Source organism: Talpa europaea, assembly GCF_964194135.1.
Source record: "Talpa europaea genome assembly, chromosome: 9".
NCBI lineage: Eukaryota > Metazoa > Chordata > Mammalia > Eulipotyphla > Talpidae > Talpa > Talpa europaea.
In genome coordinates, this window is record NC_140076.1 from 29,327,306 (window position 1) to 29,351,458 (window position 24,153).

Below are 24,153 nucleotides of genomic sequence, written 5' to 3' on the forward strand. Positions count from 1 at the left end.
GCTCCAATTTAGGTCATCACTTTGCCTTCAGCAGGAATAACTTTTGAATCTCCTCGCCACCATTCCTCATTTGCCACATTCAGTCAGTACTCAAATCTTATCAGCACCCTTAATGACTTCTTTTTTAAATCACTACCAGTTTATGTCCTAGACATCTTGTTAGATCATGGGGATACAAAGACATTCTTGAAGATCTCATGGCCTGGAGATCAGTACACATGTAAATAAATGTCATTTATGTTATTGATTTCTATAAAAGATCTTCAATACTGCCTACCAAAGTAGACATTTCTAATAAAGGCTCTCCGTAACAGTAATGTCGAGTCACTGGATGACTTGGAGCACTTCCTTTTCACAGTGGGCCCATACTATTTTCTCTACCCAATTGTCCTGCCATCTCTCAATTCCCTTACTGAAATCCTCCATACCCTCCAGGCCCAGAAACAATAATACTGCATAAATGAAACCTTTCCGATCCCTCAAATCACAGATGATTTCTCTTATTAATTGGGTTCAATCTGGGAAAGTAGCAAAAACAATGTTTTATGTGGTTTCACATCTGACTTCAGGTATAGTTTTATTTCATAAGGAATTAAATGACACAAAGATTTAAGAAAGTTATAGTCTTATCATCTTGGTTTTGGTTCTATTTGGACCATGAACCAATTTAATACAAAAATTTAGAAAGTAAATGGTGAAAAGCATTAAAACAAATTCCTTACGAATAAATTAAATTACCTGTGCTTACAGCAATGCTTACACTTTTCCTCATGTGCAAACCAGGGGAAGACTGTGCTTCCATGGACACCAACTCCATTTGTCTTGCAGCTTGCACTGTGTCCTCAACAGCCGCTACCTTTGGGGAACAGGGCTGCAAAGACTGTGCTTCCAATAAACGCTGAATCTGCAGCAATTAAAACTTATTTTAAATTCACAATCAAGTAACCAACAAAATTTGCAAGAGTTTAAAAATGAATCACAAAGTACCCTAGTTATAAATAACTAATGATAAACTATTTTCTCATTTCAACTAGATTATAACCATAAAACGTAATCAGTGTAAGAAACCATCAATCATTCATTATTAAGAAGTGCGTTGAGCTAAGTATAAATTTAAAAATTAAAAACACAAAGGTGATTAGATCAGTATTCATGTTTGCTCATAATTGACACTAATATAGAAAAACCTGAGTGCTCACACTTCAAAGCAACCTTTTATTCCTATTTCAATTATAAATCAAAAGTAAGATCAGAAGTATACTCTAATTCCAAATACCAAATATCGAACATTTTTTACCTAAGAGTCTTCTTATAAAGGTTAATCAGAATTGCTTATGTTTGGCTATACTGAAACTGGAGATACGAATAATAGTAGCAACAGTTACTAAGTGCTTCTTGTTTACAAGACACTGTGCTAAGAGCATTTATGTATGATTTTTACAACAGGCCCCATTAAGAATGTACTGTTAAACATTTTACAGATAAGACAACTTGAAGCATTAAAAATAAAGTTATTTGCCCAGGTCGTAATTAATAAGTATCCCTAACTCTGGACACTATATATAAACAGAACCATCTATTATGGGAGGCTAGAAGTTTAAATCCTACTCAGCTAAACTTTTGGAAAAGCTATTTTAGTACTGTAAGCTTCAGTATCACCTAAAACTAAGACAGCTATGATGATTAAGACATAAATAAGATAGAGTTGTCATTTGTTAAATGCTAACTATAACAAGATCTTACCTTTAACACTAAATCTAAGTATCTATACACACACACATACACACTCATTTAATTTCATTCAAATCTAAATATAGTACCAATCATCACTCCCAATTTACAGATGAGAAAAGTTAGCTTTAGGCATCATATAGGAAACTCTTGAATAAAAGACTTAATGGTACTGGGGCTGAAACAGAGGGACAGATGAATGGAACAGAATACAGTACAGACATAGATGCAAGCACTTGATACTTTCATTATACAATTAAAAATGCAAAATTGAAAAGCAGAGTGATAACATAAACTTGCCTAAGATTGCACATAATTAAAGTTACATAGAAACTGGATTAGTGCCTAAGAAATTAGGTGCTAGAGCCCACCTTTTTAACTACTACATCAAAATGACTCAGAATACTGGGAGAAGAACAAGTTTAGTTATCTTTAAAACCTTTAAAATATATGTTCTCTCTGATGTTACAATTTTACTTCTAGGGATCCATGCTGTAGAGATATATAATTATACAGGAAGATGCAAGTAATAGGATGTACACTGTTTGTAACAGTAGAAACTTTAAACTGTTGAAATAATCAATAGGAAGCCAATGAGAAATTTGTTGTATATCTTTATAATATCATTAAAATAAGTCTATATACTTTTATAGAAAATATACTGTAATGCTTCTCAAAATTTTACATAAGATGGTATCTTTAAAAAAAGTAAAAAAACTTTCACATCAACAAAATACCATGTATTTATCATAAAAGTACTTCCTACATATTTTGTATTTCCCAAGTGTGACAAGTTAAATAATCTACACAAGAGCTAGTATTGTACAATTTTCATTTTAAGTATACATATCTCAGGCAACTAGGACTTCAAAATAAGAGTAAAAGATGTCTTTTAGAAATTCTGCAAGTCTTTTTTTTCCTAACAAGACAGGAAATAAATGAGAAAAATTCTTTTCAACGTGAAATATTTAGCTACATTGAAATTTCTGCCAAATGTTCACAATGATTTGTTAAAATCCAACTTACATTTTACAACTGGAAAGAATTTAAAGCTAAGTTTATAAAACAGCAAACCTAATTTTCTTCAGGTATCCTATCTCAACTGTTATGCATAATCTGAAAAATAGTATCTTTGTTTTTGAAAACTGTAAACACTATGACTTCAATTTTATAAAACAAAGATTTTTTTTTTTCCTGAAAGATCTCACATGTATACCTGATTATACATATATTTGCATGGATATAGTCAGGATCATGGAAAAACATGAAAGTACATTTTGCGTTATTCCATTGGTAATGGAGGGAACAGTGGGAAGTAGGTAAGTGGAAAAACGCTATCATAAAGGAAGGAAAAAAGGAAAAATTAAGTTGAATAAGGATGTAAAGATATATTGAGACTAAGAACTGTGTCCCAAGGAATGAAGGAAGCATTTCAGTTTAATAAAATGAGTGGAAGATAAATGAGTGGAAGATACTCATTTAATAAAATGAGTAAAGATATATAGAAAGTGGTTCTAGAACTATTCTCTAAGGGTAAAAGGGTTAGCATACATACTATAAATAAATTAGAATTATATCAGAATCCACTCTGCAGTCTTTATATTTAGTTGTATATAAAGATTTAGTAAAATACAGATTTCATAAGAGGCAAAAAATGAAAGAAAAATTCAATTATTTTGTAGGTTAGGATATGCACAAGACAGAAAAGGCTTGCTTTCTAGTCCTGGTTGTACTCCTAGCAATGTGCTATTGAGTAAATTATTTTCCATCTCTAATCCTCATTTCACTTATCTATAAAACAAAAGGGACAAGAATTTAGTTTCCAAGGTGCCTTCTAGTTCTGACATTCTATAGTTCTACTCCATAAAAAATGACTACAGAGCTGTCGGTTATTTTTAAGAAACCACATTAACACCAAGAATTCATCAGAACTAAGAAAGCCTCAACCAAACCTGTGCTTGAAGTAGTCTCAGCTGTTTGTCTTGTTCTGTGAGGAATCTATAAGCATCCGGAGAGAGTCCCATCATTCCATCCTCTGACCCAGTCTTGGGTGTGTGCATGCACGCTGCACAAGGCCGTGGGTGACAAGTGTCCACATGTGACGGTAATCTTGTAGCAGGCGGTGGATCTGTACTGCCGTGTGGAGAACAACCACCCAAGCTGCCCTGAGGTCTCAAAGCTATAGGACTACTTGAGGAGTAGAAAGCATTATGGCACAGAGCTGGACATGCGCTTGAGTGAAATAATGAATGTTTTTGAAGAGCTTCAGACTGGAGGTCTTGAATGGATCCTACAGTGTTCATTCCTTGCCAAGAATTTATTGGAGTACATTGAATAGGCCCATGATGCTGACAACAACTGCAAACATTTGTGGGATAGAAAGATGGTGGAGGGGGAGTAGGTATCTGGAATTCCATTGGTCTCCCTGAATTATGGGGTGAAAAAACAAAATTATGTGGGTGGGACTGTGGGGCAAGAGAAGAAGGCTTGGAATTAAGTGTGGAGGATCTTATAGGATACTCTTCTTTGTGTACATTTCCAGCAGAAATTGTTTGAAACTTTTCAGATGTATCAGGAGATGGCCCATTAAGAGAAGACGGTTTAACACCGTTCCTCATATGGGGGTTCCCTTTCTTACAGGAGGATGACTGCCTTATTTTGCAGTGTCTCAAAGGAACAGTGCCCTGGTTCAACTGATTTGGTGGTCCTCTCAAGCAAGGCTCTCCAGCTTCAGTTTCCGGGCTCTGTTTCTCATCATAAAGCTGGGATTGCAAAGGCTCCAAGTGTTCACAGTGATTATTCAACAAAGGATTTTCATTATTCACCATTTCCAATGGATTGGGCAGAGGGTTTGATCCCATGAAATTGCCATCCAACACAAGTGAAAGTTCAGGAACTAATGGTTGGATCTTAGAAACCTACAATTGGGAAAGAAATAAAAGAGGAAAAAGCATTTTTTAGCAGAAAGAAATGTGTTTCACTTTCCTTATTATGTAGTCCTTCCCAAATTATGTACAGTTACTTATTAAAAAGTATTTATTCTCCAGGAAAACACTTGGCAAATATTTTCTGGGCATCTTCTATGTGCAAGACACTAGGAACACAATTATGAGCAAAATAAACAAGGTGCTTGTACTCGGCAGAACTAAGCATTTCACACTTATTCAACAATGGAAATCCTTTTATTGGAACACTAACATTGCTTACATCACAGAACACAATATAGGAAACTGTTTCATAATATTCAGGGCATTTTTTTAACTCTTTCTTCAGCAAAATTTATCACAGGGGGCCTCCCCTGGTGGTGCAGCAGTTGAGCACTGGGCTGTGAAGCTGCCCGCAGCCTCTGTAGCACCAGTTTGATCCCCGGCCACCAGGTCCCACATGGAGTGCAGACCTCTCCTGCCACGCCCGCTGCTCCCCTTAGCAGTGTCTTCTGTCCATCTGCCTGCTCTGCTCCACACTCTGGCTCTGGTGAATTCTCTCACCCTCCCATGCTTCTGACTATACCCAGTGCTTGTATAAATAAATAAATCTTTAAAAAAAAATTTATCATAGGTAGTATACTTCAACAGATCTAGTAGCAAAAAAGTTTTTGTATGTTAAATAACAAAGGACCCTTCAATAAATATTTCAGAATATTTTTCTATTACGTGAAGTTATACACCATTATTCCTTCTACTAATGCCAACCAAGAGAGTTGGAAGACAGCAGGAAAGAGGAAACACTCAATCACTGTGGTGAAATTGAGTGTAATTTGATATTAAAAAAAAAAACTCTCCTTCTAATAGTAATTAGTCTAATTAAGCTACAATAATTCTAAATTAACCCACTAGTTGGCTGCAATCAAAAAATTATAACAGGGGTTATTAAGAATTAATCTCCAAAAGTCAGTAGACTATTTTTTCAGAACAAAATAATAAAAACCAACATCATGCTCTGGTGATAGTATAGAATATTGAGTCTACAGTGGTTTACAACATCTGAGTTAGAATTCCAGCTTTGCTATATACTAGTGAAGTAATACTGGGCAGGTAACTTAACCAATCTATGTCTCAATTTCCTCTATAAATAGTAAGTATGCACACTTATTATACATGTGCATATATGTATATATAAAATCACATTTATGGTTACATGTAATGATTATATGTACCTGAGAGGAATGATATCTCTACATATAGTGCCATAGCAATATAGACACCTAACATATCTTAGAATGAAACTTAAGTTTTTGAGTTACTTTAGTAAGTAAGATACTGAGTCCTTTAAGATAAAGAGACTTTCAGGTTTCTAACCACAAAAGTGAGTTGTACACAAGATCAGTGATACCTTCTGACTTACTGGATGAGGACTAGGAATTGGTCTTGGAGAAAAATCTTCATCTTCAACACCAGAATCAGGATCATTTATTGGCATTTTCCCTGGAGATAACGTTTGGGAAGACCTATAGAGGGGAAGATAGTAAGTCTTCAGTAATTTAGTGTTTTTTTCTTTTTGAAATTGAATAAAGTGCTTTAATAAGCCATGGTAGTATCTGGATCATTTAATTTAGCATCTGACAATCACAAATATTTTATTTTTCAAATCAATGTTAGTTGCTCAAGAAAGCTAACTCTTTGGTTGATCAGGACAAGTTTAACTCAGTTATTCTCTTTTTTTATTTTTTATATTTTATATTTTTTACATCATTTTTCATTTGTGCACAATGTATGCATTTTCATATTGGCTATAGTCTCCATACAATTCCCACCCTCCTTTTTTTTGATACTACTCCCTCCTCCCCCCACTGTAGTGTGGCTCTGGTTTATAGTTGCTTGTTGATTTTGATTTTTACTTTATTATAATTAGTCTTTTCCCTGGCCCCTTATTTAGGTTTTCTAAATTCCTGCTATGAGTGAGACCTCTGGTATTTTTCTTTTTCTTTCTAGCTTATTTCGCTAAGCATGATCCCTTCAGCTCCATCCATGTTGCTGCAAATTGCATGAGTTTATCTTTTTTGATTGCTGAGTAATATTCCATGGTGTATATGTACCACATCTTCTTGATCCAGTCATCTATTTTTGGGCATTTGGGTTTTTTCCATCGCTTAGCTATTGTAAATAGTGCGGCTATAAACATAGGGGTGCAGGTGCCCTTTTGAATTAATTTTTCCTTGTCCTTTGGGTAAATACCTAGGAGGGGAATTGCTAGATCATATGGAAGATCCATCTTTAGCAGTCTGAGGAATCTCCACACAGCTTTCCATATAACTCACTTATTCTTAATGTCACAATAAACCAACAGTCACTGAGCATCTTCTGACTAACCACTTTGAGGAATGTAAAATTAAAAAAAAAAAAAAAAGAGATGACCATAAAAAAATTATAATCTGATGAGATGTACACTTACTGTATTAAACACTCTGCATTAAGCACTCACTGCATATAAGAGGAAAATCAAGTAAGAAATTATATTTTCCTATGAATTTGTATCTTTGAGACATTACTTTGAGGCATTAATTGAGGTACCTCCTCCTTTTTAGTCAGTTGTAGTGATTATGTCACAGGGCACAAGCTCTAGGAGAACACAGGAAAATTTTGAGTGCTGGTATTGAGTTAAATTGAAATGAGCATTTAAGATTATACGAATGAAATTTATTTTGCATCCTAAACTGGACAAAGTATCAATAGGATGGATTAGGAAAATGAAGGAAAAGTCAGAAGGAAGTTAAGAGAGTTTAGATATTAATGGAGTCTCTAAGAAAGGGTCCTGTATCCTGTCTCCCTAGCAGAGTAAACCCCAGGAAGATCTGGAAGATCTGTCATCAGTAGAGACCTCTACCTAAACCCCGGTAGTCCACAGAGGCACACAGAGTTCTTTATATGCCAAGATGTTGCAATGAAACAACCAGAATGTTTGCATGGTGTGTTTAAGCAGAAAGGAATGCACCAGTCCCACAAAGGCAAATAAAAACAGCAATAGTTTATGAACTAGAAAGCAAAAGTTTATGAATAAAAAATAAACCATCATTCTAAGGTAACTTTTAACTGAGGTCATTAACTATTTGCAAATATTAAATTATGGACTCATAGTAAGGAGAATATTCAACATTCCTTCAGTGAATGAAGTCCATGAGGGAGGGGATCATGTCTGCCACCATATCCCCAGTCCTTAGCATATTACCTGGCATGAAATAAAATGTTTGAGAAGGCTGAATAGGAGCACAAAGAGGTAATTCTACATGTCAGCCTGGCAAAGTCATTCATGTCTTGCCCAGATATTGTCATTGTCTTGTCATGACCCAGATATTAGGTCAAATATTATTCTATATCTAGAATAATAGTTCTGTGAAGAAATTTTCTTATAAGAGATTAACATTTAAATAAGTAGGTTCTGAGTAAAGCAGATTATTCTCCCTAATGTAGGTGAGCCTCATCCAATCAGTTGAACACCTTAAGAAAACAAAGACTGGCCTCCCCAAGAACAGGGAATGCTGCCAGGAAACTACATTTGGAATCTAACTGCAACATTTCTCAGCTGCTGTCCTACCCTACAAATGTTGGACTTAACCACATCTCCACAACTGCATAAACCAACTGCTTAAAAAAAAAAAAAAAAAAAAAAAAATCTGTGCGTGTACTGTCACTTCTGTTTTGTTAGAGAACCCTGACTAATGCAAGGAAATATTTTCTTTACCACAAAAGACATAAAATGACCCCCCCCAAAAACAAACATTGCTATTTAATCAATATTCCCAAGCTCCAAAAGTTTTAAAAAACCATTTGGGGTAGATGTTTGGGTCATGAGCATAGGTGGTTTGGTGGAGAGAAAGAAAAAACAAGCTGTTTTCTATTTTATCTGGCTTGCAAGACCTTGATTTTTGTTTTAAAATCGAGGCTCTCTTCCCACCCCACAAATGAAACTGTTATCCTCCACCTTAAAAAAAAAAAACAAAAACAAACACCTCATTTTACCATGTCAATAGATGCAAAAAACCCCTTTCACCAAAGAAACAAAACCCAAAATAACTACATCTTTTTTAGGTACATGAATTCTTTTTTATGGTAGTTTGTCTGATGGTTCAGGCTTAAATATGACAATGATGAGAAAAATAAACAGAAGGCAAATTAAACAAAACAAGATGTTTCCTCCAAAGCAAGATTTCTTGACAAAGTAATAAATCAACTCAAATGAGAACCATATTAGAGTTGTTACTTCATTAAAATTATCATCCAAAATCTGAATATGAAGGAATGCATTTAAAGCAAAGATATGTATCATACATAACATACACAGAAGTAACTAGGAAGTTCCTTTAATTACTCATACAAAACTAATGAGTGTACTTAAAAAGTGAATGATAATAAAAACATATCTATTACCTCTTAATTGAAAGATTCTTGGAAACTTTGTTGAAAAACTCTGTTTCTGCATTTTGGCTTTCAGCTCTCAGTTCAAAATGGATTGGTTTTGTGTCAGAAGGTTCAACATTCTGAAAAGAAGCAAGTCATTATTTTGAGATGTTACTTAACACCACAAAATTCTATTAAATGAAAAGTAGCTCTGAAACACTGGGAGAAGGACTTATGATTTCTATTAACTTTAACCTTCCTTTATTTTTTAAATAACATTTTTACATATAACATATTAGTTTCAAACATATAATTTTACATTTGTATATATTGCAAAATGCCTACCATAATAAGTTCAGTTAATAACCATCACCATACAGTTATAAATGTATTTTTCTTATACTGAGAACTTTTAAGATTCCATTCTCCTGGATACTTTTTCAATATGTAATATACAATATACGATACACAACACAAATATTGACTAAAGCCACCACGTGGTACATCACATCCCCAGGACTTCTTAGTACCTTCTGACCATCATCACTCAATTTTGTCCAAAACTGCCAATCCCATCACTCCTTGGAAACTATCAGTTGGTTCTCTAGATCTACAGGTACAGTTGCCCTTCATATACTTAGGAAACTGGTTCTGGGACTCCCCACAGATAACAAAATCCAAGAATACTTAAGTCCCTTATATAAAAGGGAATATTAGTTGCATAAAACCTACCCATATCCTCCACATAGATACCTAATATAGTTGTTACACTGCACTGTCTAGAGAATGACTGTACGCGTTCAGTACAAATACAACCTATGTAGGTATAATTACATAATATTTTCAATCTGAGATTGGTTAAATCCACAAATGAAAAACCATGGACATGGAGGGCCAACTGCTTTTTTTTCTGTAGAAGATTCCACAAAGAAGATCATACAGCATTTGTCTTTTTCTTTTTTTTTTTTTAAGTGGGGTACAGGCCAGAGGTGCGGGAGGTGAGAAGATTCACCAGAAAAAGAGTGGGGAACAGAACAGGCAGACTGACTGAAATACACTGCTGAGGAGAGCAGTGGGCGAGACAGGAGAGGTCTGCCGCGTCATGTGGGTTGTGCCTGCCTGGCCGAGGATTGAACTCGCACCGCAAAGGCTGCAGACAGCTTCACAGCACTGCGCTCAATCCCCTGCACCATCAGGGAGGCCCCAGCATTTGTCTTTCTGTCTGATTTAAGTCACTTCAAGATCCACCCATGTTGTGGCAAATGACAAAATTTCCTCCTTTTTTTATGGCTGAAACATATTCCATTGTGCTTGTGTTTGCATATTTTGTTTTACTGTGCTTCATGTTATGCCATTCTTTGCAACCTGAAAGTCTGTGGGTGATCATCATTAAGCAAGTCTGTCGATGCTATTTTTCCAATGGCATGTGTTCATTTCATATCTGTGTCACGTTTTGTAGTTCTTGCAATATTTCAAACTTTTTCATTATTATTCTATCTCTCATTAGCAACTGTGTTCAGTCATTTTTGATATGTTGTAATTATGTTGATGCGATAATTATTTAGAAGGGGCCACAAACCATACCCACGTAAGATACAAACCTGACAGATGTTTTGTGTGTTATGACTAGTCACACAATATTGAAATTAGGTAACTGACAACCCTACAATGGCCTCTAAGCGTTCAAGTGAAAGGAAGAGTCATGAGTCTCTTACTTTAAAATCATAAGCTAGAAATGAATGAGTTTAGTGAGGAAGATAAGTCAAAAGTGAGATAGGCTTAAAAGCTAGGCCTCTTGTTCCAAATAGTTAGCCAGGCTATGAATACAAAGGATAAACTTTTGAAGAAAATTAGAAGTACTACTACAGTGAACATATGAATGATGAGAGAGAGAAACTGCCTCACACTGACATGGAGAAAAATATAGTAGTATAGATAGAAGATCAAATCACAACATTCTTTTTTTTTTTAATACATCATGAACTCTAGTGCCCACTTTTATATACGGAGAACTTTTCATTTTCATTCTTTCTTTTTTAAAGATTTTATCTTTATATAAGAGCCGGGGTACAGTCCAGATGCACAGGAGGGTGAAAGGATTCACCAGAGACAGAGTGGGGAGCAGAACAGGCACCAGTATTTTTGTATTTAAGAATTTTTTAAATTACTGGTTTGAGACATAGAACTACTCATTTTACTGAGCTCTTTGAATGTTTTCATAAAATGACACTTAAGGTTTTGATGATCTACTTTTTCTGTGACCATCACCTAAGTGTACTTTCATATATGTATTTAGATATAAAACAACCTATTCTTATTGCCAGAATAGCCATAATGCTATTGCATACTTTTTATTACAGACATTGACTTTAAAGGTAAGAAGCTATTTGTCATACCTATACATTTTTTATAATATATTGTATTTTATATAATTCTTACATCATTTTTCATTTTTGCACAACATGCATTTTCATACCTATACATTTTAAAAATAACAATCAGGGTAAAGAAACCACCAAGATGAAAATTAACCTTCAATATCATAAAATGATACATGTAAATTCTTGATACAGTCTTTGAAGACTTTAGAAAAACATGGGCAAGATACTCTGTGGGTAACATCTGATCCTGTAATATAATTCAGTTCTAAAGATATGGTCTAAATTTTATGAAACAAAATTAGCCAAAAGCAAATAAAGCTAATATTCACTAACACTGATTATAAATAAACAAAGCCAAGTAGTTTGAGTTACTATTTTAAAGGGTAATGAACACTAGGTTCAAACTGTCAACATGCAAACCTTACCAGTCACTAATGGACTGGATAAACAAATCACTTACTTTGAAAAAATGTAGTGTTTCCTTGCTGCTTATTAGCTGGAATCGAAGGTTGGGTAACCTGTCATTGCAATGGAGGCATTCATAAAACTCAGGATCCTTATGTGTCACAGAATAGAGAACTACAATGAAATTTCCAGATTCTGAAAAAACTCTGGGGAAAAAAAAAATACATTTAATTAAAACTTTCTGAGAATAGCAGGAGTATACTCAGTCCCATATGAGTCTCTCAGAACTGTTAACAGACTGATGAAAGAGTCAAAGTTTAGAAGAAAACTTGACAGCAAAAAAAAAAAAAAAAAGACATAGAAATAGGATTGTATAAAATGAAAGTGAAAACCACCCCATCCTACTCTCAAGTTTGTGTATATACTTCCAGAATTTCACCACAGGCATACACAAATATTTTATACAATTTAACAAAAATGAGACCATACTATACAAACTATTCACAACTGCTATTTTTTAGTTGACTATCTTGGGTTTTTTCCCAAGTTACTATTCCATATTATCCCTCAAACCTCCTTATTCTTTGTTAATGACTATCCATCCAACATTATCATTATTGATTCTCTAGAGTTCTAAAGTAGATATTTAAATTATTTATAATATTAGACTATTACAAACTGATAAAATGAATATTAATTTTATTAATCACTACATGACTCAAATTTTATAAAATCATCAAAAGTTCTCTAAGCATATACTAAAACTATTTAAAAATACTTTTAGTAGTTGTTGCTTTTTTGTAAAATGTGAAAGAAAAACAATCTGGGAATGTATTAGAATACTAATAAAACCAAACAGTGGAGAGACAGAACTCTTATTCTGTGCAACTCCTCTTTTGGAGTCAGACCACTTGCTCTGTACCCCTTACGACGAATGCTATATAGTACCATATATAGTACTGGTGCTGACTCCACTTCGGTTCAAACCTCCTTTGAAAGGATTGGCAGTAATTAAAGAGTTCAAATATCAAAGAAATTGCCTATGTTTCAGACTGAACACAGACTAACAGAATTTTAAAATTAATTTTATCGCGCAATTACTGTCAATAAGAACTTAAAACAGGGTGGCCTAGGGGTTAAGTCTCAGCGCTATCATTTTCTCACTGCTGTGGCCTGAGTTTGATCCCCAGCCATGGAGCTAACCTACACATGGTGCAGCAGACCACTCCTGTCTCGCCCGCTGCTATCCTTAGCAGTGTATTTCAGTAGATCCACCTGTTCTGCTTCCCACTCATTCTCTGGTGAATCCTCTCATCCCCTGCATCTCAGCCTGCACCTCAGTTCTTCTACGCATAAATAAATAAATCTTAAAAAAAAAAAAAAAAGACTTAAAACATGACCAATCATGGATAATAAGACTTAGCTAAACTAATACACTACAATAAACATTTCTTTTACTGAAGATAAAATTGTCTTGAAAAAATGAAATAAAATGTAAAAAGTAGAACTTTAAAAACATCTTAATACAAGACATTTTTTTATTTCAATAAATACTTCCAATGTGGGCAAATCCTTTCTGAGCAAGATAGAAAAAAAGACAGATAAATCTGACTTTATAAAAATGTCTAGGAAAAATATAATTAACCTAAGTAAAAGACAGACTGGTGGGGAAAAAAAACACTTTGTATACATACATACATATACATACACACATATGACTGAAGAAAATATCACTTGCCTTTCCTGAATGGAAGAACTAAGCACATATCGCAAGCAGCAAGCCCATACCTGAGGACTATAGATATGTATAATCCCAGACAGCCAACTAAAACAAAAAGTAGAAATTAAAATTATAGCCATTTACATATTAATACTTAATATACTTTAGATTATATTCTCAAAATAATATGACAACGGTTCTTGGCATTCACCAGAAACACATTAAAGACCATATATATATATATATATATATGTATATATATATATATACATATATATATATATATATATATGCCTCACCTGGTGGCACAGTGGTTGAGCGCTGGGCTGCAAGGCTGCCCACAGCCTCTGCAGCGCCAGTTCATTCCCCAGCCGCCAGCGAGGGTCCCACCAAAAAAAAACAAAACCAAAAAAAAAAAAAAAAACAGACCTCATATATAAGAAATCTATGAATGCTGACCATGATTATTATTATTAAGAAGGAAAATAGATGATTAGGTAGGTAGTTCTGCTTTCTTTCTCTCCTTTTCCATCTGAGATGAAGGACAAATGGGAAGCGGGAGGAGAAAAAGTGGTTAGTAGAGGTGAAGACAGGAATCAACTGGAGTCAGTCTGGCCTGGAAAAATGGGCTAAATTAGGGGAGAATGAAGTTAGCAGCCTAAAACTATAGTTACTGAGAGGATTAAATGCTGTTACATATATAGGTAGCCTAAAACACAGAAGGATCTTAGTAGATACACACTTAGCATCAAAACCCATAGTATATACCAGGATCACAGCAAATACACTGTAAAAGATCCCATGTTACAGAACACTCTCATTTTTTTTTTAACTTTGCACATACTATTCCCATATGGGTTTTCTCCCCACCAAGCCTCCTTTCTATTATCCAGACATTTTCTATTATTACCTATTATTCAGGCCCAGCTAAAGTTTGCCTTCCTCTAACAAAATGTCTCCTAGTCTCCCTTACAAACACTAATAGTGCTCTCTATCCATACTGCTTATTGATAATAAATCATAACCTTCCTTACCATTTATCTTTCTGTGTATGAATATTTAATTAATTTATCACCTTACTTTGATTATAAATTCCTTGGGGAGCTTTAAATTCCAACCCAGTTCCAAACATAATATTATGCATATGGTAAGCACTCAGTAAATACTGAACATAAATTTCTGACTGAATAATTTGTTTAAATGTCATTAGCTATTAACTCGAAAGAGAAAGTCATTAACACTAAAAAGAATTTCTGCGAAATTGCCTGGCAGTGAAATTAAACAGTTATTCTGGGCCTTAGGTTATTCAAGGTATCAGGATAGCAGGGAAAGTTAAAGAAATAGGGTTCTAAGGTTTTGATGTCAACTAGAAAAATTCAACTTTGTTGGTTTCATATATTAGCATTCTTAAATTGGACAAAATTGCATTTTAACAAGTTCTGCTATTATGACAAGAAAGTTCAGGATTCATTTGTCTTTAAGGCTTATGAAGGTGATCTAAGTATTATATATTCACAGTACAGCTGATTCACATGCTTATACATTTGAACATATCTGCGGCTGAAAGGTTTCCGTAAATAATGCAATACTTACATTCCCACTAATGGCAGAGAATAAACCTTGGGATCAGATTCCAACAAAAGTAACAACTTACGGGTTTCGTCCATGGTAAGATATCTAAATGGAAAACATTGATGTAAAAACAATTGAAAGTAGGTCCTTTTTACCTAAGTAAGATAACCTGAGTGCTAAAGAAGCATCTTTTAGGCAGGGGAGCTGACTTAAATGATATTTTCTCAGTTACACACACACATACATAAACAGTTCAAAATACAAAGACTCCAATGAGAGGAAAAGATTAAACAGATTTTATATCACTATTATAATGACATTAAAGATTACACACCTTTTTTAAAAAGTTTTGCTCTTTAAGTATCAAGTTATTTTTATCAAAAGTACTATTAAAATCAAGGCTGACAATTTCAGAATCAAATAGAATAGGTTTCCCTGAGAAGAGCGATTTTCCTATTACTAGAAGTGCGGAAGTATCCAGGTGACTTGATAAGGCTGCAACAGACATGACTTCACACTAAAGTCAATTAGATGAGGAATATTCAACCTTCCATGTGCCATAATATATTCTATACTCCTCCAACCACTCTCAAAGAACTTTGGCGACATCGTGATAGACTCCAAAAGCCTACTTTTCCATAAACGGGCCACGTTACATTCATACTTTGTGATTCAGTAATGACAGTAAGTTTTAAGGACATGAATAAATGCAAGATTGTTGAGAGTTAATTTTATTATTGTGGCTTTAAAACACACACAAATAATGTGTGATACCAACACTTGATAGTACTATCAAATAGAATATATTTTATTGCTATAATAGTAGTAAAACAGGGCCTCCTCTGGTGGCGCAACGGTTGAGCGCTGGGCTACAAAGCTGCCCGCAGCCCCTGCAGTGCCAGTTTGATCCCTGGCTGCCTGCGAGGGTCCCACATGGCGTGACAGACCTCTCCTGCTGCGCCCGCTGCTCCCCTCAGCAGTGTATTTCATCGGTCTGCCTGTTCTGTTCACCCCTCTGGCGCTGGTGAATTCTCTCACCCTCCTGCGCTTCTGACTGTACCCAGTGCTTATATAAATAAATAAATAAATCTTAAAAAAAAATAATAGTAAAACACACAGATAATGATTTTATCAGGCCATGTGACAAGCTGATTAAGCCTGAGTTGGCAGATTTATGGAACAATAACACACCTGCTTTGAAAGTTCTTCTGCCTTGATCAACTGATAAATTCCTATTCTTTAAAAGAACCAGCTTTCCTGTGATTTTCTCAGGCTTCCTGTGATTTTCCCAGGTGAACTGGACACATCTTTCTGCTTTCCTTGCCCTGAATATATAAGTCCCCATTATGTTCAGCTACATGATGTTTGCATGTTAACATACTTAATGAACAGAAAACATAACCTTTTAAAATTTTTTAAATTCCTGTTTCTAAAAGTTTCTACTCCATATGGATCCTAATAAATATTAGGGTACACATATGAATGTGGTCAAAGAAAGGGATAAATGTCACAAATTTCATAAATAATTTTACGTAGGATGGGGTGAGAAGAATAGGTAACTAGAAAATAGACTATTTTGTGTTACTACTGGCATCCCAAGGGACCACAGAAAAATTCAAAGACAGGTAAATTTATGGTTCATTAGTAGATGAACATAGCACTAGGGAAAAGAAATTAATTTTTTGTTAATGTCAAGCAAATTTTCATGCCCCAATTAAGAAGCTCTCTACTACTGTAAGAGAAATAAAGGTTCCACTTAATTAACTGAATGTTCTGCTTCAACTCCATTATTCTGGAATATACCAACACTTCTTCCTTTGTGCTAGTCCAACCAGAAAGGTATTCTGTCTGGTCAGCACCTGAGTCTCAAATCCTTTCCTGCGATTCCAGGGACCCTCTGAAGAGAAAAATCCTCTCTGTTTCTTATTCTTGTTTGAAGAGGTACTTTCAGAAGACAAGACTTGGAGTTGAGTGTACCTTGGCAAACATTTTGGCTCTAGAGATCTAACAGGAACTAGGGTGGAGTCAGTGGAAAGGAAGCCAGAGCCAATTGCTTAGACTTTGAAGCAAAGGTTGGCCTACATTGTCTAACATAGCTGAGAAGACAATGGTTAAAAAAAGTAAATGAAGATTCAGGGAAGCAGGCCTGCTGAGGATCAGAGAGTGCGATTTGGCTTATATTTCCTAAGAAACTAAGAGTGGCAATAGGAAACTAGAGAGGATGCTGCCCTAGCTGCATGAGGAAACTCCACCTTCTGACAATTTGATAAGCAAGAATACTACAAAGTATGTAAATTTCTATTTAGCTATGTCCTTTATCTGGAATGTTAATTATTCACAATTAGAAGTATATATTGTAAATAAATTCTCTAGCCTCTTTTAGGCATATAATCAAAGTACAGTTAAAAAAAAAAAGGAACAGGGCCTCCCTGGTGGTGCAAGGGGTTAAGACGCAGTCTGTGAAACTGTCTGCAGCCTCTGCAGCACGAGTTCCATCCCCGGCTGGCCAGGGAGCAACCCACATGGCGAAGCAGACCTCTCCTGACTCGCCAGCTGCTCCCCTCAGCAGTGTACTTCCATCGATTGCCTGTTCTGTTCCCCACTCTGTCTCTGGTGAATCCTCTCACCTCCGCACCTCTGGCCTGTACCCCTGCTCTTGTATGCATAAATAAATAAATCCTTAAAATATATATATATATATATAAATATATATAAAATAAAATTAAAATAAAAGAACAAAACTGGGGAGGAAGAAAAAAAGACAATGCCCTAAAACCTAGGTAAAATGTTATAGGGGACATCTCCTCATATTTTGAAATCACAAAATACAACCAATTTTAATATAATTTATACTCAAATTTTTCTTGGGGATGGGCAAACTCGAAGAAAATTATATTGAGCAAAAATTAACAACTTCATTTGCCACTTTTCTTGGTTATTTATCTTACTACCACAGCTCTCTTCCATGTAAACTAACTGTGCAATCATTTCATATTATGTGGACATCATGAAAAAGTACCAATGCAACCAATATTTAAAACTTTGGACTAACAGATCTTTTACTTACCCATATTTATAGGTACCTTGAACTTGAGAAATATTCAAATTACTGCTCAAGTTTCTTGCCAGAGCTGTTGGAATAATGGGGATGGGCTTCACAGGTGTGCATTTAAAGGTATTTGCCAGAGTTACTGCTGCCCAATGCAAGTCAAAATCCACACTGTCCAAATTCTCCCGGTAAGTGATATGTGCTCTCAGGGAAAGCAGTTTACCACAATCCAAGGAATCTTTGCTACATACATGGTGCTGCAGAGCCTGAGGAATCAGTATTATGCAATTACATTAAAACTTTGAAATGTGTCCATATCTTTAAAGGTTTTGTTTCATACTGGTATATAAACACATATATATCTTACACTAACAAAAATAAATGACTTCTGATTTGCAACATTTAAATTCTCTTATTTCTTCCATGTGACCAAAAGGTTACATGTGTAATTATATCAGGGTAAATATGATTTATTACATCAAGTTCCACCACATATTTCGAATGTCCAATGTCCCACCCAGCAGCATTTCAAATTCTTACACTTCCAATAAATAGTACACGGAAAACAATGGACATTAAGTTAATTTATTTCAGAGAATCTGAAATCCATTTCTCCTTGATTCTTTTCTTGTTACCTCAAACTGCCAAGCTAGTTTTCCCTCAATAGCTGCTTATGCCCACTGTGTCCTCTCTAGTCTTACAGGTTAATGTCCCCTCTCAAATACATACCTGATTACTATAATAGCTTAACTATTCATTCTGACTTTATAGTCAGTCTGTCCTATTAGATTAATTATCCTGGATGTTAAAGTATTTTCTCTTTTCAGAAACTTTCAATGACTGTATAGGCCCATTCAATAAAAATTAAATTCTTTAACATGGAAGACAAGGCTCTCTCTATAGTCAAACAAATACTCCAGTCCGACTGCCCACAAATCCAGCAAAATTCTACCCTTAACATCTCCCTGAATACCTCTTGCATGTTGCTATCTTAGCCACAGTTTGTTCTTCTGGAATACTATCCCTATCTCCATCCTAATCTTTGCCTCACAAACCATATTTAATTGCATTTTAAGTCATCATCCAATCAAAAATTATGATGAATATGTATGGTATGGGTTCTTTAAAATATAGCACAGTATACAATGTTTGTTTCTTATGCTTAATTAAGAATAATCACACCTAAAACTAAATATGTTATGTCAATTATACCACACACACACACACACACACACACACACACACGAAGATCAAGTTATCAACAAATCTCACTTTAAAAGTTGAACTGTAGTCATCTGCATTGTGAACTATTATTTCTCGTGAACAAAGTCCTTGTGTTTGAACTTTGCATGGAATCACAAAGTCCCCAGGAAGAGAAGCAGTAGGGATTCTTTCTAAGCATTCAGGTACTTCTCGACCAGGATCAAAGCGATCTACTGTCAATGTCACACCTTCTTCATCTGAAGAACAAAAATAGCTGTTACTATATAGCATGCCAATTAAAAAGGTGAAATCAATCAAGCAAGTCTACATTATAGCAAAGCAAGTCGTTCATACTAATGGCACACTAAACTCTTATTTTAAAAAATGATTTGCATATATATTCTTCCATCTGACCAGATTGTGAAGTCTGTGATGGGTAATGTCAAGTTTTATTCATCTTCACAGCCTTGGTATACAGCAAAGAAAATCAGCAACAATTATAATAATCCTCACTAGTATACATAAACGCTACTATAGTCAAAAATCAATAAATATGTCTATTAAAATCATATAAATACATGTTTTTAAGTATGTTACCTTCATCTATTGTGAGAGAACCAAGTAAAAAGCATGGCAAATTTTTTTTATTCTGCTTAGCATGACGACAAGCAAGTCGGATGGTCTTTTCAGTTACCACAAGTTTTGGATTTCTGAAAAATAAGAAAAAGTCTTTTATGAACATGATCTGATACATGAAAAACCCTCCTTCCACAAAATGCTACCTAAAATATAACATACAGTTTTAAAAATGTAGAGAGGCCTCCCTGGTGGTGCAAGAGGTTAGGATGCAGCCTATGAAGCAATCCGCAGCCACTGCAGCATGGGTTCGATCCCCAGCCAGGGAGCTACCCACATGGTGCAGCAGACGTCTCCTGGCTCGCCCGCTGCTCCTCTCAGCAGTGTTTTTCAGTCAAGCTGCCTGTTCTGTTCCCTACTTTGTCTCTGGTGAGTCCTCTCACCCCCTGCACCTCTGGTCTGTATCCCGGTTCTTATATGCATAGATAAATAAATCTTTTTAAAAAAATGCATAGAAAGATCATTTTTGGGAAATCCTATGGTCAAAGGCAGGGTATAGGATAGGCTAAAAGACATGGAAGGAAAAATGAGTAAGTCTAATAAACATTTAATTGAAATCCCAGACCTTTTTTGTCAATGAGACCATCCTTCAATGCAAAGTGGTTTAGAACTCAAAGACTTTTTGACTTATTTTTCCTTCTGTTCCTCTATTTATTAGAGGAACATCAAATGCTACAAACCTGTTTCTTTAAAACACTTTATTTCACTATTTCCTCTAAATGTTAATACTGCTACTCTACTTTAAATCCTTATAATACTACCATATATTGAATAGTTCCTATGTCGGCACTGAGCCAACTGCTACTTTATGGAGTCTGTCTCATTTAATCCATGTAAGTGCACTATGAAACAAGTTCTCATCATACTCATTTTATAAATTAGGAAACTAAACAATGGGTTCTTCAGTGAGGTCACATAAAGAACTGGCAGAATCAGGATTGGACCCTCCATGAATTTGACTCCAATTACAGCATCTTAAACCACTGTGGCATAAATCTGTGTTGCTAACATTACCAAAAATAAACTCACAACTAGACTCACTCTAGTTTCTCCCTACTATGATCCAGAATTCTTAGAAGAATTCTACTTTTAATAAGCAACTTCTTACATACAAAATCTCAATGGGGGCCTCCCCGGTGGCGCAGCGGTTGAGCGCTGGGTTGCGGAGCTGCCGGCGACCTCTGCGGCGCCGGTTCGATCCCCGGCTGCTCCCCGGCCACCGGAGGAGGGTCCCACATGGCGCGCAGACCTCTCCTGCCGCCCGCTGCTCCCCTCAGCGGTGTGCCTCGGTCCTTCTGCCTGCTCTGCTCCCCGCTCTGGCTCTGGTGAGTTCTCTCGCCCTCCCGCGCTTCTGACTGTGCCCAGTGCATGTATAGACAAAGAAACAAGCAAATAAATAAATAAAACATGCCTCTATAAAAAATAAATAAATAAATAAAGTCCCCTATGATAATGTTATTTAAAAAAAAAAAAAAAAATCTCAATGGATCTCAATTTTCTATTACTTTAAAACTAAGCTTCTATGTCTTTCTTTCAAGACCCTGACCATAACTGTAATATTTGATATTCTTTTTTTTTTAAAGATTTATTTATTTATGCATAGAAGAACTGAGGTGTCAGAGGTGCAGGGGGTGAGAGGATTCACCAGAGACAGAGTGGGGAGCAGAACAGGCAGATTTACTGAAATACACTGCTGAGGGAAGGGTGGCCAAAATAGAAGAGGTCTGCTGTCCTTTCCATATGTGGGTTAGCTCCTTGGCCGGGGATTGAACTCAGGCCATCGTGGTAATAATGCTTAATTAAGACTTAACCCCTGTGCTACCAAGGAGGCCCAATATTTGATATTCTTTTTAATATGGTCTATCTATTCATATCAGTTTTATCTTCTTAATACTCTGTAAGTAATGTCCTTTCAAGTTTTTATTATATTTTGTCTCTTTTGAATTCCTATAATTCTTTGCAGAGTATTTTAACTGTGAAATTAAGTTGTTTCTCAAAATCATGAGCAACAGAGTTAAGAAGGTGCAGAATCTGAATACAAAAGTAAAAAAAAAACAGCCCAAAAAACTCAACAACTCAAATAGCCATGGTAATCAGCTTTGCCTTACACATTCTTTGACTCCTGTTTACATTGGTTTGATGTGGAAAAAAAGAAATACCTGTAGTAATTGAGACGTAAGTAGATGAAATCTCCAATCGGTGTAGGGTTCCAAAGTGCACATTTTGATGGCGGAAAGTAGAAAGGTACCATCTTGCTTGTAGGAAACCTTAAAAAAAAAGTTTGAAATTAAAAGCAGTACAAATTTTATTTAAAAAAAAAAACAAAAAACTAAGTAATGGGTTTTTTTATGATTACTTTTGTAATTTTAAAAGAGCTGAAAAATATTGTGAAAAGTAAGAAAGAAAATGACTTGTAACTTTATCAGGAGAAAAGCACTGAAAAAAGTTTTTTGGCCTTTCCCTGTATGCACATATAAATTTACACACACACAAGCTTTTGAAAAAGAACTTCAATCATCAATCCTATAAAACCCCACTTAACTAGTAAAAAAATGAGTATGAACCAGTCCTTCTGAACTAATTGCTAGATATATGCTAGGTAATACCCAATAAAATTATAAAAGCACAAAAACTTTATTATAATAGAGTGTTCATTTTTCAGTGTCTCCAAATTTGGTATCTTGGGTCCTGGAACTATCACTTAAGTTTTATTATTGAAACATCAAACATGATTATTTTAAGTAATTCCCAACAAAGATAATATTGGCTGTGTAAACACAAGGTTTCAATGCTAAATCACATAGGATACCACCACAAAGTTCTTATTTTATGTGAGTAAAGACAAAATCACATTAAGAAAAAGGCAATGGAAAAAAAGGACTGGGAAGAAAATATGAGTTAAAATCATATGTAATTAAATCAAGAAAGCTCTGACAGTAAGCTATGTATAACAGTGCATTTGCATGACTGGAGATCATTAAGTGGTTGAACTGAAAGAATTTTCACCATGTCATTCATTAAGAATACCTTCTTCTAGATGTTACTTTCATTTATGATCTGATAAAGCTTTTCAACTAAAATACTAGCCACAGTTTACTATGTACTAGGCATTGTACTGGGCACTTTACCTACACATTTTACAGACACATTATTTCTCACTAAAACTGTTCCAGAAAGTTTATTATCCACTTCACTGATAATAAACTAAACTTCCCTTGCTTCATATAGCAATTAAGTAACAGAGCTGGAAGTTGAGTTTAAATTAAGTATATGGGGGGGCATAAATTAATTAATTATGGCTGATTTCAAAGTTTATAGTTCTAGAAGCTGAGTGGTGTAAGAGTTTAGAGCCTAGATTCAATTCTGGCTCTACCAATTCCAAGCTTTGTGCTTTCAAATCCTTGTCTAAATTAATCCAATAATAAGGATTTTTAATCTCCCCTTTTGGGGAAAAAGGATGTAGTGTGAGTTTTAGAAATTTATTCAAGATCACAAAGCTAGTAATGGACAAACTATCAGCGTATTTGTCTCTATATCTAATATATCTATCATTTACCAACTCTGAGCGACAGTATAATGTAAGGCTAAAAACAAGAAGTCTAGAAATCAAATGCTTAGGTGAAACCTGGCTTCAGAATTTACTAGTGGAGCCTCCCTGGTGGCGCAAGGGGTTAAACACAGCACTACGAAGCAATCCGCAGCCTATGCAGCATGAGTTCGATCCCCGGCTGGCCATGGAGCAATTCATATGGTGAAGCAGACCTCTCCTGTCTCGCTGGCTGCTCTCCTCAGAAGTGTGTTCCAGTCAGTCTGCCTGTTCTGTTCCTCACTATGTCTCTGGTGAATCCTCTCACCCTCCCCCATCTCTGGCCTGTATCCCAGCTCTTGTATGCATAAATAAATTAAGCTTTAAAAAAAAAAATTTACTAGCTATGTAACCTTAATCAAATTCTTTAATGTCTCTGTGCCTCAGTTTCCTCATCTGTTAAACAGAGTAATATCAGTATCTCCTGGTAGAGTTGTATTGAATATTAACCCTTTGCACTCCAAACCATTCTGGACATTGACTACCAACGTTCCCTGAGAGGGGACAGCGGAGTGCAAAGGGTTAAATGCATGAAT

General features: G+C 35.3%; 1 protein-coding gene across 3 annotated transcripts in view; it reads right to left on the minus strand.

Moving 5' to 3' along the window:
• STIL (STIL centriolar assembly protein) overlaps positions 1-22,294 on the minus strand; it is a gene marked incomplete at its 3' end in the record, with an annotated part of 36,232 nt that extends 13,938 nt beyond the window's left edge. For 2 of the 3 annotated variants that reach the window (XM_084242760.1, XM_084242759.1), the window contains exons 1-11: positions 22,191-22,294; positions 19,993-20,105; positions 19,465-19,652; positions 18,211-18,458; positions 15,165-15,248; positions 13,590-13,676; positions 11,907-12,057; positions 9,096-9,205; positions 6,064-6,178; positions 3,684-4,649; positions 739-904 (exon numbers count right to left, since the gene is read on the minus strand). In XM_084242760.1, coding sequence (XP_084098886.1) covers positions 739-904; positions 3,684-4,649; positions 6,064-6,178; positions 9,096-9,205; positions 11,907-12,057; positions 13,590-13,676; positions 15,165-15,248; positions 18,211-18,458; positions 19,465-19,652; positions 19,993-20,105; positions 22,191-22,282 — 2,320 coding nt within the window. In that variant the 5' untranslated portion in view covers positions 22,283-22,294. The remainder of the gene's footprint in view (positions 1-738; positions 905-3,683; positions 4,650-6,063; positions 6,179-9,095; positions 9,206-11,906; positions 12,058-13,589; positions 13,677-15,164; positions 15,249-18,210; positions 18,459-19,464; positions 19,653-19,992; positions 20,106-22,190) is intronic. The other variant, XM_084242761.1, reaches the window with a different exon arrangement.
• Positions 22,295-24,153: the final 1,859 nt, after the last annotated feature.